Source organism: Kogia breviceps, chromosome 4, assembly GCF_026419965.1.
Source record: "Kogia breviceps isolate mKogBre1 chromosome 4, mKogBre1 haplotype 1, whole genome shotgun sequence".
Classification (NCBI taxonomy): domain Eukaryota; kingdom Metazoa; phylum Chordata; class Mammalia; order Artiodactyla; family Physeteridae; genus Kogia; species Kogia breviceps.
Window position 1 is genome coordinate 55,577,409 of NC_081313.1, and position 18,935 is coordinate 55,596,343.

General features: G+C 35.3%; 1 protein-coding gene across 3 annotated transcripts in view; it reads left to right on the forward strand.

Moving 5' to 3' along the window:
• Positions 1–17,802, forward strand: part of BDP1 (B double prime 1, subunit of RNA polymerase III transcription initiation factor IIIB) — a 94,636-nt gene extending 76,834 nt beyond the window's left edge. For all 3 annotated transcript variants that reach the window (XM_059062539.2, XM_059062540.2, XM_067031109.1), the window contains exons 33-39: positions 762–816; positions 1,213–1,390; positions 2,603–2,807; positions 7,601–7,640; positions 9,323–9,587; positions 11,342–11,588; positions 14,999–17,802. In XM_059062539.2, coding sequence (XP_058918522.1) covers positions 762–816; positions 1,213–1,390; positions 2,603–2,807; positions 7,601–7,640; positions 9,323–9,587; positions 11,342–11,588; positions 14,999–15,130 — 1,122 coding nt within the window. In that variant the 3' untranslated portion in view covers positions 15,131–17,802. The remainder of the gene's footprint in view (positions 1–761; positions 817–1,212; positions 1,391–2,602; positions 2,808–7,600; positions 7,641–9,322; positions 9,588–11,341; positions 11,589–14,998) is intronic.
• The last annotated feature ends 1,133 nt before the right edge of the window (positions 17,803–18,935 follow it).

Sequence of the window (18,935 nt, forward strand, 5' to 3'; positions counted from 1 at the left end):
TATAATTTGGATTTCTTTTACTGCTTCCTCATTATTAGATTCAGGTTATACGTTTTTTTGCAAGAGTACTACATAGGTGATGTTTCGCTCTTCTTTTGCATCATATCAGGGGACACATAATGTTGGTTTGTCCCATTATTGGTGTTGCTGACTGATCACTTGGGTAGAATGGTACCTACCAGTTTTCTCCATTATAATTGCATCTTTTCCACTTAGTAAGTAATTTAGTATGCATTAATGATTCTTGCCTGAATCAATTACTGACACTGTTGGTTGCAAAATGAAAGTTTTAAGATCTTAAGAGTAGAGAATTACAATTGGAATTGCATTTTAGAGAAAACAGTGTTTACAGTTTCGTGGAAAACAGATTGGAGGGAGCCATGCTGGGGGCAAGGAGACCAGTTTGCTTCCATATACATGTCACCTACTAATGGTACAGTGACTGCTGTGATGGGGATAGAGAGAAGGTTGAAGTGTTTGGATCTCCCTTTTCTGTTACTTCAAAAATCATTTCATAGCCTACACGTATTTAACAATTTAGTCATAATTCCCTTGTGTATATATATATATGTTTATTTAAATGAATCAAAATTTTATTGGTACAACTAAAAGTTTCAAAACACTTGAAAAATTCTATATATAGGTTAGATAAGTTGTTGAGTTTTGAAGCAATAACTGTTCACAGTATCACATTGTCTGGAAAACTTTTTAAAACTGAGATTTGGTCAACCTCACTCTTTCATTTTAATTTTTTATGGCAGTGTAGTATTCCAGAAGTCCAACAAGAGAATATAAACAATCCTCAAGACCTAACAGGTATGATAATTTGCTTCAGTAGAGTCTTAGAACCTAATAGTATGTTTTTTTACTGCCCATTTGACTATGGAAAAACAAAGCAGTTTTTGTTGGTCTATGATGGCCTTAAATTAAAAAACAAAAAACAAAAAAAATTGAAGTATTTTGTATGTAAATTTTGTTATTCAGAATTATAAATCTTAAAAAAAAAGGAATTATAAATCTTCTCCATAGTGAATCATCTTTACCCTTTATGAAATTTTTATTTATTTGTTTCTTGAGGGGTATAATTTAGTTTTTTATTCTTTGGGATAAGTTGTCATGAGACTTTTTAGAAGTGAAATAAATTAATGATTTTCTGTCATTTCATGGTTCAGCTTTTCATTACTAACTTTTAAACTTTGATAATGAATCTAGTTGCTAATGTACATCAAGAAAGTGAGGATGAACAAGCATTCATTTTAACTCTGGTGGAAATCCCAACCAATGCAGTAGAAGAATTTGCTGATACCACTATGCAGTTAATGCCAAACCCTTTACTGCCAGCCCCCATATTGGTCAAATCAGTTAATACAGAAGAAAGGGGCGACATAAGGTAATGAATCAACTAAACTGTCTTTGGTATGGGGAAGGGGTGCTTTATGAATTGAATAGTATTGATTGAACATGCCATTCACCAACATTATTTGTAATTGTCGTGGAGATCTTATTTAGTAATTATGTGGTAAGTTAGAGAAGAAATTACTGATTTTATATCTGATAAAGATGCCATTTAAATGTATAATATAATACTTTTGTATGAAACTGTTGGTATTTTAAGTATTTTGAAAGCTAAAAAAATTTAGCAATCTGGATCATAAAATAGCATCTGTTAAAAGTTATTTGTAGGGCTTCTCTGGTGGCGCAGTGGTTGAGAGTCCGCCTGCCGATGCAGGGGACACGGGTTCGAGCCCCGGTCCGGGAAGATCCCACATGCCGTGGAGCGGCTGGGCCCGTGAGCCATGGCCGCTGAGCCTGCGCGTCCGGAGCCTGTGCTCCGCAATGGGAGAGGCCACAACAGTGAGAGCCCCGCGTACCACAAAAAGAACCCCAACAAAGACAAACAAAAAAGTTATTTGTATACATTTATATATTTTTTAAATTCTGAAATAAATATACATTCACAGAAAGTTGCAAAAATAGTACAAAGGATACATTTAAAAATATTTTTGATATTCATTTAAATTCTTTGCTGTAGAATTCTTAAGTTGTATTTTAATAGTCATTGGTTAAGATGCTTAATTGTCTATCAAGTAACATTAGAAATTGAAGCCTTTTATATAAGGAAGAGACTTTTTTTTTTTTTTTTTTTTTTTTTTTGCGGTACGCGGGCCTCTCACTGTTGTGGCCTCTCCCATTGCGGAGCACAGGCTCCGGATGCACAGGCTCAGTGGCCATGGCTCACGGGACCAGCCGCTCTGCGGCATGTGGGATCCTCCCAGACCGGGGCACGAACCCGCTTCCCCTGCAACGGCAGGCGGACTCTCAACCACTGCACCACCAGGGAAGCCCAAGGAAGAGACATTTTAGACTAACATTTAACTTTACTGCCAAAGAAAACATTATTTTTATGCCTCAGATTTAATTCAATATTATGGAACTTAAGTTGTGAGCTTTTAAGTATAAATGGAGCTCAAAACTAACATTTTTGTGGCCATGGCCATGTATATATTAGTTACTTTGAAGTTTTTTGGCAGTTTTCATTGGAATAGTTCAGGCTTTAACCTCATAAAATAACTAATTTAATGTGTATGTATTTTCTATGCAGTATCAGTTTTCCAGTAACTTCAGCTGGTCAGGATGACATGTGTTTATCTAATTCTGGAAGAGATGATTCTGAAGAGCCTCCTGCTAATTTGGATCTTGTATCTAGGAAGAGATTTCATTGTAGGCTTGACGAAAGTGATCATGTTCCTCCTGCCAAAAAAAGTTCACTCACTTTAAGAGATGATTGTCAAAAATATACCTCTGAGGTAAGATGGAATCATTAAGCAAGTAAGACGGCCATATTGCAACAGATCGATTTGTCTTTTTCCTTTAGACTCTTTATATAAAGATAGCTCTAATACTTTTTACCATAAATAATCCAGATAAAACCAGTTTGGGATTTTTACTTTCAACCAGTTCTAGGTGAAAATTGATGGATATTAATCAGAAAACCCATTCCCAGCTCAGTGTCATTGGCTAAAAATTAAGCTGAAAGCATCATACAGATGTGGATCCTGGCTATACCACTTAACAGCTCTGGGATCTTAGACAAGATTCTTCACTTCTCTGAATGAGTTTCCTACTGTGTAAAATGGTAATAGTGATATCATCACTGCCATTATCATAATGGCTTAAAGCTTCCCGTTGCTCTTAGGAATAAAACCAGAACCTCTAAGGCACTCTTTTTGTTTGGCTGTTTTCTGTGTCTAATCTCATCTTGTTCTGGTCTCTGCCTTGCTAGCCACATTGACCATCTTTCAGTTTCTCAAATGCACCGTACTTCTCATGTCCCAGGCTTTTCTGTTGCTGTCTCTTCATTTATGAATCATTCCCTTGCAAAACACAGACTTCTTTAGCTCAATCATCAGTACCTCAGGGACGCCTGACAATACAGTGCAGATTCAGTTACCAGCCATTGTGTTATAAGTTTCTTAAGCACCCTCTTGTTTTTGTTTCTGGTAATCATAAGTTACTACACTATAGAACAACACTATGGAAAAATTAGAATCTGTATTCTCAAAGGGACAGTTGAAGACCAATAGTCCTTAGATGATAGTAGACCACAGAGGTGGTGTATTCTGCCATATTTGATAGGTTAAAAAATGGTATCCTGGAATAGTTTTTAATTTCTCTTATTATGAGTAAGGTTGAACATCTTTTCATATGCTTAAGAACCAGTTGTATTTCCTTTCCTTTGACGTGACTCTATACTCTTTACCCATTTTTCAGTTGGGTTTGTTGATCTTTGTCTTGTAGATTTGGAGGAATTCTCTGTTTTGTATGTCTGTGATATGAGTTGCAAATTTTTTTTTCTCAAATTGTTGCCTTTTAACTCTACTTTTTGTGATTTTCTCATACAGACTTTTTTTGCTAAACTTTTTAATGTGAAAATTTTCAAACATTTAAAAAGGTAAACTGGCTAGTATAATGTATCCCTATGTATCAGTCATCCTGTTTCAACATTCTGTCAGTATTCCATGCAGACATTGTTTCATTTTATTTTAAAAGTATATTTAATGACATGGAAAAAAGATCAGAGTACATCACTATATGCAAAACTAGGTCACCAGTTTAAAATAGGCCATTAAAAAAATGATAGTGTACATTGGTGTGACTAAATATATAAGAAAAGTATGTATAGTGTCTCTTGGGCCTGTTTGTGGCTTTTATTTTCTAAACTGTTTTCAGCATTTTAACAATGAAAATTGCTTATAAATAGCTGAAGTTATAATTTTAAATTCTAGAATGTATATACACCACACTCAGATAGACATGCACATACTTTTTATTTTTCTGTAATCAGATATATCAGTCTTTTGGGGAATTCCCTGGCATTCAGTGGTTAGGACTTGGTGGTCTCACTGCTGGGACCTGGGTTCGATCCCTGGTAGGGGAACTAAGATATTGCAAGCCGTGCGTGCAGCATGGGCCCCCCCCAAAATTTTTTTTATTAGTCTTTTTTTAAAAAAATTTATTTATTTACTTATTTATTTTTGGCTGCATTGGGTCTTCATTGCTGCATGCGGGTTTTTTCTAGTTGCAGTGAGCGGTGGCTGCTCCTCCTTGTGGTGCATGGGCCTCTCATTGCAATGGCTTCTTCTGCCGTGGAGCACAGGCTCTAGGCACATGAGCTTCAGCAGTTGTGGCATGTGGGCTCAATAGTTGTGGATCGCGGGCTCTGGAGTGCCGGCTCAGTAGTTGTGGCGCATGGGCTTAGTTACTCTGCGGCATGTGAGATCTTCCTGGATCAGGGCTCGAACCCGTGTCCCCTGCATTGGCAGGCGGATTCTTAACCACTGCACCACCAGGGAAGTCCCTGTTAGTCTTTTTATGTATAGCTTATGGAGTATGTTATACATTGAAGGTCTACCTTGAATTTAATATAAATTCTTTTAATTAATATTATTGATTTGTACAGAATTTATTTTGGTTTTAAGAACAGTGGAACCAACTTAATTTTCCCCAGATGCCTATCCATTTGTCCCAGCACCATTTACTGAATAATACATCTTTTGTCCGCTGATTTAAAATTCTACTTTTGGGGACTTTCCCAGTGGTCCAGTGGTTAAGGCTCTGAGCTTCCACCACAGGGGGCACAGGTTCAATCCCTGGTCAGGGAACTAAGATCCTACATGCTGCACGGTGTGGCCAAAAAATAAAGGTGTATTTTTTTAAAAATAAAATGAAATTCCACTTTTGTCAGATATTAAATTCCCATACATATTTGGGCATATTCCTGAACTTTCCTTTCTTCTTCATTGATTTACCTATTTGTTCTGGGACCAGTATCACACTGTTTTAATTATTGTAGCTTTTAAGTGCTTTACTATCTTAAAAAGGATAGTCTGGGGGCTTCCCTGGTGGCGCAGTGGTTAAGAATCCGCCTGCCAATGCAGGGGACACGGGTTTGAGCCCGGGTCCAGGAAGATCCCACATGCGGCGTAGCAACTGAGCCTGTGCACCACAACTACTGAGCCTGTGTTCTAGAGCCCGCGAGCGACAACTACTGAAGCCCTCGTGCCTAGAGCCCATGCTCTGCAGCAAGAGCAGCCCCCACTCTCCACAACTAGAGAAAGCCCACGCACAGCAACAAAGATCCACTGCATCCAAAAGTAAATAAATTTAAAAAGAAAAAAAAAGAGATAGTTTGTCCCTCTCCCAAACCCCCAATACAATTTTCTTCTTTTTCCAAGTTTTTCCTAGTTGCTTATGTTTTTTCTTTTTTCTTGGCTGTGTTGGGTCTTCGTTGCTGTGCGCGGACTTTCTCTAGTTGCATCGAGTAGGGGGCTACTCTTCATTGCAGTGCATGGACTTCTCATTGCGGTGGCTTCTGTTGTTGCGGAGCATGGGCTCTAGGCGCGTGGGCTTCAGTAACTGTGGCTCACAGGCTCTAGAGCGCAGGCTCAGTAGTTGTGATGCATGGTGTTAGTTGCTCAGCAGCATGTGGGATCTTCCTGGACCAGGGCTCGAACCTGTGTCCCTGCATTGGCAAGTGGATTCTTAACCACTGTGCCACTAGGGAAGTCTGCTTATATGTTTTAAAGTTTATATTAATTTCTTCAGAATTAGCTTATTCAGAGCTTAAAAAAAACCCTATTGGTACTTGTGTTAGGATCATACTAAGTTGACAGATGAACATAGAGAAAATTGACATCATAAATGTGATGTTGAATCTTCCTGTCCAGAAACACAGTGTGTCTTTCCAATTGTTTAAGACTTCTTTGTGTCTGTCTCTCAGGGGTATTTTAAATTCTTCTTCATATAAATCTGGTACATTTCTTATTGGATTATATCTAAGAATTTTATCTTTTTTGTTGCTCTTATCATTGAGTTCTTTTTAATCTAGAGAGCTTTACTGAATTACCCTCATTGTGTGTAGTAATTTTTCAGTTGGTTCTCTTGAGTTTTCTTAGTAAACAGTCATATCATCTGCAAATATAATTTTAATTCTTCTCTTCTACTTTTTACACCTTTAATTTTTTTTTTCTAATTATATTGGCTAATATAACTTAAAAAAAATCAGAAAATAGTCCTGATAGTGGACAACTTTTTCTTATTCCTGACTTTAATGGGAATACTTCCAGTGTTTATGAAGTGGGATGCTGCCTTTCAGATTGCAGTAGTTGTATTTTACGGTGTTAAGAAAATGCCTGTCCAATTTTCCTTTTTTTGTTGTTTTTTTTTTGCGGTATGCGGGCCTCTCACTGTTGTGGCCTCTCCCATTGCGGAGCACAGGCTCCGGACGCACAGGCTCAGTGGCCATGGCTCACGGGCCTAGCTGCTCTGTGGCATGTGGGATCTTCCCGGACCGGGGCACGAACCCATGTCCCCTGCATCGGCAGGCGGACTCTCAACCACTGTGCCACCAGGGAAGCCCTACGTTTTTTTAAAGAATGATATTATTGGACACTTTTCCTGCAAATAGAGAGATAATATTATTTTTCTCCTCAGATCTCTTGATTTTTATTAATATGTTTTATAATATAAAATCATCTTTTTACTCCTGAAATAAACTTATTTTTTAAATGTTTTATAATATTAAATCATCTTTGTATTCCTGAAACAAACTTTTTTTTTTTTTTTTTTTTTTTGGTCTGTGCCTCAAAGCTTGTGGGATCTTAGTTCCCTGACCAGGGATTGAACCCTCGCCCTCAGCAGTGAAAGCATGGAGTCCTAACCACTGGACCGCCAGGGAATTCCCAAACAAACTGTATTTGATCGTGATGTTTTAGCCTTTTGATGTGCTGCTAAATTATGCTTGTCGTATTTCATTTGATATTTTTGCACTGATCTGAGACTGGTTAGTTGGTATCAATATTATGCTTGATTTATAAAAGGCATTTGGAAGCTTTCCCTCTTCTGCTATGCTGTGGAATAATTTAAATAATAGTTGCAGTATCTTTTTCATAAATGTTTGGTAGAATTCCCATAAAACATGTCTGACCCTAGCTTTCTGAGAAATACAGGTTTTCTTTACTTAAGAAAGAAAGAAGGAAATAAAATTAATTTTATTTGACAAATAGATTTCTAATTTTTTTGGTAAATTTTCTTAAAACAGGTGTGTTCAAAGGAATTAATAAATGTTTTGGAGAAAACAGGTGAGTAAAATAAATTTTAATGTGATTCCATTTTGCTAAGTACCCCTGATTATTTTTGATTTATCTTGTTTAAATTTGGGATTGAAGCAGAGTCTTGCTCATTTTTCTCTAAGAATCACACCTTTATTATTAGAAGTTTTTCTTCCCTTCTGAGATCTTAGATTTGGCACTTTGGTGGCCATGAAAAGCTACTTTCATCCTGTATTTAATAGAAAATCATATGGCTCCAGGATTTCCTGTAAAAGCTCAACAACTACATTTAAGGAATTAGAAAGCTGGGTATTAAGGAGTTTTTATACGTCCTTAGCTTTATCCTTTTTTTTCTTTTTTTTTTTTGCGGTACGCGGGCCTCTCTCACTGTTGTGGCCTCTCCCGTTGCGGAGCACAGGCTCCGGATGCACAGGCTCAGCGGCCATGGCTCACGGGACCAGCCGCTCTGCGGCACATGGGATCTTCCTGGACCGGGGCACGAACCCGCGTCCCCTGCATCAGCAGGTGGACTCCCAACCACTGCGCCACCAGGGAAGGCCTCCTTTTTTTGTTTTCAATTAATTTTTATTGGAGTATAGTTGATTTACAATGTTGTGTTAGTTTCTGCTGTACGGCAAAGTGAATCAGTTATATATATGTATAACTGATACATATGTATATGTATAACTCCACTCTTTTTAAGATTTTATTCCCATATAGGTCATTACAGAGTTTTGAGTAGAGCTCCCTGTGCTATACAGTAGGTCCTTATTAGTTATCAATTTTATATATAGTAGTGTGTGTATGTCAATCCCAATCTCCCAATTTATCCCTGTCCCCAGCCCCTGCCCTTTCCCCTTGGTAACCATGTTTGTTTTCTATATCTGTGACTCTATTTCTGTTTTGTAAATAGGTTCATTTGTACCATTTTTTTTAGATTCCACATATAAGTGATATCATGTGATATTTGTCTTTCTCTGTCTGACTTAACTTCATTCAGTATGACAATCTCTAGGTCCATCCATGTTGCTGCAAATGGCATTTTTCGTTCTTTCTTATGGCTGAGTAATATTTCATTGTATATATGTACCACATCTTTTTTATCCATTCCTCCCTTGATGGATATTGAGGTTGCTTCCATGTCACGGCTACTGTAAATAGTGCTGCAATGAACATTGGGGTACATGTATATTTTCGAATTATTGTTTTTTCCAGTTATGTGCCCAGGAGTGGTATTGCTGGATCATATGGTAGCTCTATTTTTAGTTTTTATAAGGAACTCCATACTGTTCTCCATAGTGGCTGTGCCAATTTATATTCCCACCAACAGTGTAGGAGGGTTCCCTTTTCTCCACACCCTCTCCAGCATTTATTGACTGTAGATTTTGTGATGATGGCCATTCTGACCTTAGCTTTACCCTTAATTAGAAAGTGATCACTTTTTCATTTTGCTAGTTCAAGAAATATTTATGGAGAAAGCTTTTCTAAGTCAAAATATATTGATATGACTATTTTACATCTGAAGGTAGAAGCTGTTACCATAGCTTTTACCCATTATAATATTCCTAATAGTCCACTAATTTTTGATTTAGCTTACTCTTATTAGGGTAGGTTCATGATAGAATATCATGGTTTTCTTCTTCAAATATTGCAATTTAATTGGATGTATTAATTTCAATGTGTGTGCTTACCATTTATTTTCTGTTTTGAAGGAGAGTCTTACAAGGGACAAGGTATCTTCCCTACCTCAGGAAACACACATACAATTCCAGAACCTCAGAAAGAGCAACTTGAACCAGATTTTCAGAGTATCAGATCTAAACCTCTTGATAAAATAACAGATACACAAGAAAAGAATACATCTCAGTTACCTCAGGATGAGATAGTGGTGTCTGATAAGGAAAAAAGAACTTGTGCTGCTTCTAAGTCTGAACAAATGGATAGCATCACATCGTCTTCAAAAACCCCACTATCCAGGTATCATGAGAAAATCTTTAATAAATGTTTCTCTCTCTCCATTTTTCTCTCTCAGTGGATAAATATAACCTATATGGAATAAGTGTAACATGTATAACGACAAAGTCCAGTACTGAGGATGGTGTTTTGTAATAATACCCCTCTGTCAGAAATGTAAAGGAAAAGGGGTGTCACCAAAGGAAATACAGTAAGGTCAAACACTTTCGGAGGACATTGCATATGACTAGACCTTAACTTTAAGTGCTGAAACTTTGATTTTAGATAGAAAATCTTTAGAATTTAGTATTACACAGTTTCTTTTCCAGATTGTTCATGGTTATTATTTTAATAATTATTTATTCTACCATACAGTAGCTGCCAGTGCAGATGTAGATGGTCTGAGACATAGGGCTAACATCAGAAGTAGCTCTGGAGGTTGTTTTATTGAAATCCCAAATACTGTATACATTTTTCTCTCTCGTGGCATACCAAAGAGGTAAACCCTGGCTTTCTCCCTATAAGACTTAAGTGTGGAATTTAAGCCCAAAGCCAGCTTCTCCCACATTATTTCCTCATACTCTAGAAGTGAGTCTTCTGGGTTATGGATAACTATTGGCTTGTCAGCAGCATTCAAATCATTAACATGGAGTTGGTGAGTTGGAGAGGGAGGACATGTACTAGCCTCTACTAAAGGAAAGTGGGGGAAATGACATGTATAATTGAAAAGGCATATTTAACGAACCTGTTGTTTTTGTTATATAAACTGCATCTTTTCTGGCGTAGAGATGTGCTGAAAATAGAATGAGGGTAGCATCATGGGGGTTTGGGTTAAAACAGTTGAGAAGCAGTATTCTAGAACAAGGGTCAGCACATTTTGGGGGGTAAAAGATCATGTAGTATATATTTTAGGCTTTGTGGGCCATATATCTCTGTTGCAACTACTCAGCTACTCAACAGATATGTACTCACATCTTTTTACATATATGGTTACATATTAAATATGTGGTATATAATATATATATATATTATATACCACATATTTAATATGTAACCATATATGTAAACAGATGAGCATGCTGTGTTCCAGTAAACTTATTTATAGAATCAGGTGGTGGACTTCATTTGGCCTGTGGATCATAGCTTGCTGACCCCTGCTCTAGAGCCTTCCTACTCAAAGTGTGGTCCTGGCACCAGCAGCAGGGACATCATTTGAGAACTCAGTAGAAATACAGGACTCAGGCTCCACTTCCCCACCAACTCAGTCAGAATCTTCATTTTGATAAGATCCCCACGTGATTTTTATGCCTTTCAGGCTTGAGAAGTACTGCTCTAGAGTAAGCTTTGACCTTTGTCACAAATATACATCATGGCAGAGTGCTATCAGTACTCAGTGTATCAGTATTTAGTAGGTGTGCCACTCCTGTGGTATCACACATGCCATTTTAGCATTCATGGAAAGAAGTTGGCATTAAGAATGTGTCTTCCTGGGACTTTGCTGGTGGCCCAGTGGTTAAGACTGTGCGCTTCCAATGCAGGGGGCATGGCTTTGATCCCTGGTCGGGGAACTAAGATCCCACATGCTAGGCGGCATGGCCAAAAAAAAAAAAAAGTTTAACTATACAGATATAGATGTCCTATAGAACTTGGCACATTCCTGCTTTCAGCTTCTTTGCTGCAATAACCTGCCTATGAAAAATTTAGTGACTAAATATTAAAAAAAAAAAAGAATGTGGCTTCCTGGATATTCTTGAATATCTTTACATTTGCATTTCTAGACCTGGCAGAAGACCCCTGGGATTTTTGTCTTTAATATGTTCAAAGAATAGTTTGGAGTCTGATGAACCTACTCAGGTTCATAGCAAGAAACGCCTGAAACCTCTTATACCTGTATCAAGACAGAATCTGAAAAGATCTAATCCGCTCAATACAAGCCAGAAAAAAACTCAAGAGTCCTCTGATCTTCCATCTCCAAGTGTTGTTGTTAATACTCAACCTAAAAATATTGATAGTTCAGCAACTCAGGTATGTGATAACTACTTTTTGTTTGTATATTTGTATAGAATGGGTTGGATATCAGACTCAACTTGGAAAAACATGGCAATTGTTATTTTCATCTGAATATCAGAAATTATTGCACAGCAACTCCACTCCATCTCCTCCCTATCCTACCCCACTGTACTGGAAGAAGATAAGGTGTTGAATTAGAAAGTTACAGCTAGGTTAATATAGAGCCATTGAACTAACCATAAATGGACACTTAATTGCCATCCCTTACTGCAAAGACCCTTCTGACCTGTGGAAGCAAAACAAAGCAGTGCTTGCATTTTATTTCCTTTGGGACAAATGTCATGACACCTACAAAAATTCAAGGAACAGTAAAATTAGAATTCGTTTGCATGTTTCATTTCTGTGCACTCTGAAGCTGTGATAGAAAGTACTAGGGCAGAAAATTTTGTGAACTTGTATCAAAGACTTTGGAAGAATATTGGGGTGACTTCAGATCTTAACAAAGAAAGGGCTGATGACCATCTATTGGATAGCATGAGCCTCAAAGGAAGGAGTCCTTTTGTAAAGAACATTTTTAAAGTTTTAAAAATATTTTAAATTATTTCCTACAACTATATTCTGAGACCAGGATTTTATGAGTCTTTATTATTATTGCCAAATTACTTTGGAGAATAGTTATAATTACCAGCAGTGTAACAGTGCCGGTTTAATCACATTCTTGCCAGCCTGAGATATTACTCCTCAAAATACGTTTGTTTTTCTTATTTAAAATAATGGTGGGGGGGGTAGAAATGTCATTTCATTTTTAAAATTTGCATTTCTTCAGTTATGAGTGAGTTGTGTTCTTTCCCATATATTTACTAGATTTTTTTTTCTTTTCTTTTTTGTTTCTATCTTCTGCTGATTTATAGGTTTGGGGATTTTAATAGTTTTCTTACCAATTTGTATGAGATCCTTATGTATGTAAATAAGCCACATACCTTTTAGCTCTTTACTGCAAGTATTTTTTCCAAGTTTATTTACTTTTTTAAATTTGGGGGAATTTTTGTTATACATAACTTTAAAATGTTTAGTCAAATCCATTACTTGTTTCTTTGCAATTTGTTAAATTGCTTTTATGATGAAAAGTTTTTCTCCAGAGGTATAAAATTTTAAAACTTTAACTCTGTTCATGGTTATTGACTTTGGTATGTAGTGTGAGGGAAGAATTTAAACTAAATATTATTCTCAAATTGCTACTTCATTTTTTTGAGTAAGTGATACATTCCATATGTCTTAAAATTCATAACCTACAAAAGAGAGTTTATAGTAAAAAGTTTCCCACATCTGTCCTTTAGCTTCCTAGTTCCTCCTTTCCACAGGTATATGGTATTATCAGATTTTGGTTTACTTTTCCAGAGACATTTTAGTATACACAATTATAAACATTTTTCTTCTTTTTTACATAAATAATAGCGTATCAGTCTCTGCTTTGCTTTTTTCACCTAATAGTGTGTCTTGGAGACCTTGCAAAACAGTAGATAAAGGGCTTCCTCCTCTCTCTTGCTCTCTTTAAAAAATTTAAATTATTAACTTGTTATTTAGAGATAACTGTAGATTCACATGCAGTTGTAAACAACTTTACAGAGAGATCCCATCTACCCTTCACCCAGTTGTCCCCAGTGGTAACATCTTACAAAACTCTCCTATAATATCACAACCACTATATTGCATTGCTACAGTTGACATACAGAACAGTTCCATCACTACAGAGATCCTTTGTGTTGCCCTTTTATAGACACACCTACTTCCTTCCTGCTCCACACTCTCTTTATCTTCTGGCAAGCTGGTTGCCATTAAATTCGTCATTGCAAAAATGTTATGAGTGGAATCATATATTTGGGATTGGCATCCTTTCACTCAATGGTATTTCCCTAGAGACTCATCCAGATGATTTTATGTATCAAATAGTTTGTTTCTTTTTATTGCTGAATAGTATTCCATAGTATGGATGTACCAGTTTTGTTTATTCATTTACCCACCAAAGGATATCTAGTGCTTGCTTTTATGAATAAAGCTGTGAACTTTTGTACACAGCTTTTTGCGTGGACATAAATTTTCCTATTTTCAGGACTAAGTGCCCTCCTTATTTTTAGTGACTACATAATATTCCATTGTTTGGATGTACCATAGAGTGATACTGGCCTCACACTGGTAGGCATTTAGGTTATTCCTACTTATTTGCTATTTCAAACAATGTGGTAACAGCTAACTTATAAATGGATGATTTTTTCACATTTACAGGTTAAATTCCTGGAAATAGAATTTCTGCTCTAAGGGAATGATTATTCTTTTGCCAGACACTGTCTGATTGTCCTGCATAGGGATTATATAAGTTTCTGTTCTTATCAGCAGTATATGAGAGGGCCTTTTTCCTTACATTAGCATATTATCAGTGTTGTTCATTTTTGACATTCTTCATAGACTTAATGAACACATATGTCTGTGATACAGGTTGTAAATTTTTTTTCCCTCTATGGCATTTATCTTTTGATTTTGTGTATGGTGGTTTGTGCCATGCAGACATTTATAATTTTTACGTATGTGAATTTATCAGTCTTTTATGGCTTCTGGCTTTCGTGTCATTGCTTTACACTCTCTCTCCCCATCTCTAGGATTATAAAAACATTTTCCCATGGTATTTTATAGTAGATTTTTTAAAAATGTTTTTACATTTAAGTTTATTGATTCATCTAGAATTTATTATATATTGGTGAAGTAAAGGTCTGACTTTTCCTTTTTGTGAGGTAGTTATACTGTTGTCCAACATTATTTATTGGATCATCCAACTTTTCTCAAATTTTTTTGGAAATATCACTTTTATCAGATACTAAATTTCCATCCATATGTGTTAGGGATATTTCTAGTCTTCTATTTTATTGATATGTATGTCTGTTCCTTTGCCAATACCATGCTGTCTTCATTTTTTCTAGATTTGTAAGTATGCTAATTTTAGATGGGATTGCTTTAATTTCTGATATTTCCTTACATATTGTTCTGTTTCATGGGTCCTTCTATTCTGGTCATTAAAATGTTTTCATTATCGATTTAATAATGTTATGTTTTTCAGTATTTTTTTTTTTCACAGAAATTAGGGTGAAGTATCATGTGTACACTACAGTCAACCTAATCATGTTTTGTGTTGTATATTTGTTGATTTTAATTTTATTATTATAACGAATGCTACAAAGGTTATCTCTTACTATGTTTAGGATTATTTCCTTAATACAGTAGCATAGAAATGAAATTATTGGGTCAGTGAGTATAAACATACTTAAAACTCTTAATATTTATTGCTATATTGCTTTTCAAACAGATATCGATTTAGAATACCACTATCGATATATAAATGTTATACTGCATACTTATTTTTATTATCTTTTTAGGTTTCTTGTAATCATCCCTTACCGAAAGAAGAATGTAAAGATGTCCAAAACCAGCTACCAGAAGAGGAGCCAATGACAGTCTCTGAATATTTCTTTAGTGATATCTTTATTGAAGTGGATGAAACAGAATAAAAGTCTTTTTTTTTTTTCTTTTTTTTTTTTTTCTAAGGCTAGGATTTCCACAGTCAGTTATATCGACAGAGCAGTATCTAGCAAAAAGCCTCACTGGCAGTTTTTCTTTAAGTTGATTTTGAATATTTAATAGGCTTGATTTGAAGCTTTTGTAATCAGTGAAAAACATTGCTGAGGTTCCTTTCGTTCTGATTGATTCAGCATTTTGGAAATACCAAGCAATTAAGACTGCTTTCTCAGACAGAAATAACAGCTCTTGTTTACATTTTGACTCTTCCTGTGTTGAACACACATGGACATCTTGGAACGTTGTGGATAAATGTCTCTATAAATCACAGTGCCGACGTATTTGGAGATGGATTGTAGTTAACATTTAGCAAACCTTTTGTGAAGGTTTTTTTCTGTTTGTTTAGGGTTCTTTGGTTTGGTTTTTTGTTTTTTTGGATGGTGAAGGCCTTTTCAGTTGCCTCTAAGTGTGTGAAAATAAATTGTGAAACTCCACTTTAGTACGGTAAATGTTAAAAACTTTTCTATTATCAGCTATTTGACTGAAAAATGTGTATTTTTCTAATTCATGTTGATGTAATATTAGTCCTAATTGAAGAACTAGTATTTAAACTTACTATTTATAAAGATAAAACATCAAAAAGCTTATTTATTTTTAAATTTTTTATTTAAAAGAATATTCAGTTTTAATTATTTTTACCCCTGAGATTATGGGTAAAGAAGTCATTAACAAATTTATGTTTGTCTCCTTTCCCTCTTTAATTTTAAAGGTATTTAAAGTGATAAAACTAAATTGTTTGGATAGTATATACATTTTGAATACATTTTTTTCTCATAGTTTAGTATATTGACTTTGTACTGTGAATTTTTTGTTTTTCTTATTTCTTGGATAATCTCAGGATTTGTATGGGGAAAGGAACCCTTAACTTTATTTATGAGGCAAATTTCCATACAAAACTGTGTCTCCATTACACACACATATGCTCACATACACACATTCCTTTTTTAAAAAACAATTTCTTGGTAGTTTTTTTTTCCCCATTAAATTCTCCATAAGGAAATATGTACTTAGACCTTTATGCACAGAACATAATTGTGATGTTAAAAAACAGAAAATAAGATAATAAGACTTTATTAAGTCAGTCATTATCATCAATATGAATTTAAGGGTTGGTTTTAATTTTGAGATTTTGTGATTTACATAGGTAATTCTGTTACCTACCCAAGCAAATCTTTGGTGGTTCAAATTAAACTTCTGAAAGAACAGATTTATTCTTTTATTTGAAAAGCCTTCTGGGTTGATACTACATTAGATCAGGAGTCAGAAACATTTTCTGGAAAATATTTTCGAGTTTGTGGGCCAGATGCCCTCCCTCTGTGGTAACTACTCAACTCTGCCATTTCAGTATGAAAACAGCTACAGGCAGTACTTAAATGATGGACATGGACGGGTTGGGTTTTTAGTTTGACCCATGCATTAGACAGTAGTTTTCTTACCTTAAGGTGCTGATGTCATTACCTATGAGATATTTGTCACTGGAGTTATGAGTTGTGCCTAACACTTAAACCCTTGATTGCATTATGAAATCAGTATTTCAGTTGGGAAGATATTTTAATGTCTAATTATGTTTGTAATTTGAAAAAAATGGTGGCCAGTTTTCAAGTTCATTAGTAAAATTGGATTTGGCTTGGCAAGTGTAACAGTAATCCTAATTTATGAAAACAATTGATATTAGAGCATTTCTTATTCATGGCCTTATAGTGAAATTTGCAGTTTAAACTTTTTTGTCATAAAGGAGGATCTATAAGGAAATTCTCTATAGATATGCATTTATTTATTTCATGGGATTAATATGTCACAGAAATCATGGTAGCAAATCACATAGCTATTTTAATGCCCTGTTTTTATAAATTTTAAAAATCTCATATTCTGAAAAGGCTTCTTTCGTTTAGTTCATGTTAGTTTGGGTGTTAGATTGTCGTAGCTAAACTATTATTTTATCCCTTGTTTAATATTACTTTTTAACTTTGTTAACATCTGTCTCTTGTTCATCTACAAGGAGTTAATTTTATGGAAGATGTAACTTCTTACGGTGTGAAGGATAATTTTGTCTTTGGGCATTCATTGTGTTAGAGAATCAAGTCAACTAAATTATCCTACTATTATATCCTTAAAACTACTCTTGGTAAAAGAAACTTAATCAGTGTATTTACCTTACAAGGTGGAAAGACTTGTTCACACCTGTGTTTAATCTGACTCATGTAAAGATGATGTTGTGAAGAATTTGTATTTTATAAATCTTAAAAAAGAGATATGATTAAAGGTCTTTATTTTTTTCTTGACTTTTCCTCCTGAACACTTACGTCTTAGCAAGTGATCAACATTATGGCTTCAAAGCCTAATTGTTGGTGAATGATTGAGGCACATAAAAATATGAATATCCACTGTTTACCACCATGTTTTTTGAAGTAGAAGTGACCATGTATACTATCTTGCTTGAAGAAGTCTTTGACAAAAAGCAATATCTGTCGTTGTAAATTTTCTTGTTCTAAAGAAAGCAGTTATATTCTATAGATGTAAATTATGTAAATAAAAGTTATTTTATATTATTTCTGTGTGTACTTTTTAAAAATGACTTAATAAAGATATTAATGTGTTAGTGAGCAAAAAATAGTTGTGTAAGTACAGCTTATCCTTCCTTCCTTCCCTCCTTCCATGAGAGTATAGTATATTTGGGAGAATTAATTTTTTTCTTATGTGCATGCTCTGAAGGATATTATTTTGATTTTACAAGAATAAAAATAGACTTTCCCCCACATTTGGGACATAAAAGTCACTTACTTTTTGTTTATTTGCTCCTTATACAATGAATTTTTGGCTAAAAGAACTCAATCCCTTTTACTCTTTTTTTTTCTTCCCACTTTTTTTTCTCTGTAGAGAAAGACAAATGGGAAACTTTAGTTATGGATATACTATAAACCTGGACTTTTTATATGGTCAGTTGACTTTTTATTATGGTATATAAGGATTTTACTTTCTTACAATTCTCCTCCTCACTCTTTTCCTGCTTTCTCCCAATGTTAATCACAATTTGGGGTTAATCCATATTCAGTATTTGTACTGTTTTAATTGTAATTTTTCACTGCTGTACCACCTAATGATGTAAGATGACATTTCCTTTCTGGTACAACTTTTTGTTTTTCTTCGAGTTAAGAATTGTTCCACTTTTTCATTTGCTTTGGGTTTGTTTTTGAACCTGTGGCTTAACTTTCAATACCCTCTGGCAAGCCTGTTTATACTTAGTTATAAATGCTCTGTTTACACTTTTCACATGGTCAAGCTGTCAGATAAACTGTTTCCTTCTCTTTTTTCCTGGAAAACTTTATGGACCTCTTCCTTCCTGCTTTAATCTGGACTGAGGCTTCACAGGTCTCCATGTGCAGTGCAGCTGCCATGCTGGGACTTCTCTGAATTCCCTACCCATCTTTTCTGGTTTGGATTCCCTATTCTGGAGCCAATGTCATTGTCTTTCTTGAGGAGAAGCACATCTTCCACTGTTTACTGCAAAAGGGTGCATGGATGATAACATAACTTGAGACTTTACATGTCTGAGAGTTCTTTATTCTACTCTCTCACTTAGTTGGGCTCTGAATAGAATTCTTGAATAATTTGAAAATAATTTCCACTTCATTTCAGTCATGCTGTGGTTATATTCTGGTTTTCAGTGTTTAAAAATCTTTTGTCATTCTGATTCTCTGTCCTTCGAATGTGGTCTTCTGTTTACATATTCTTTGACCC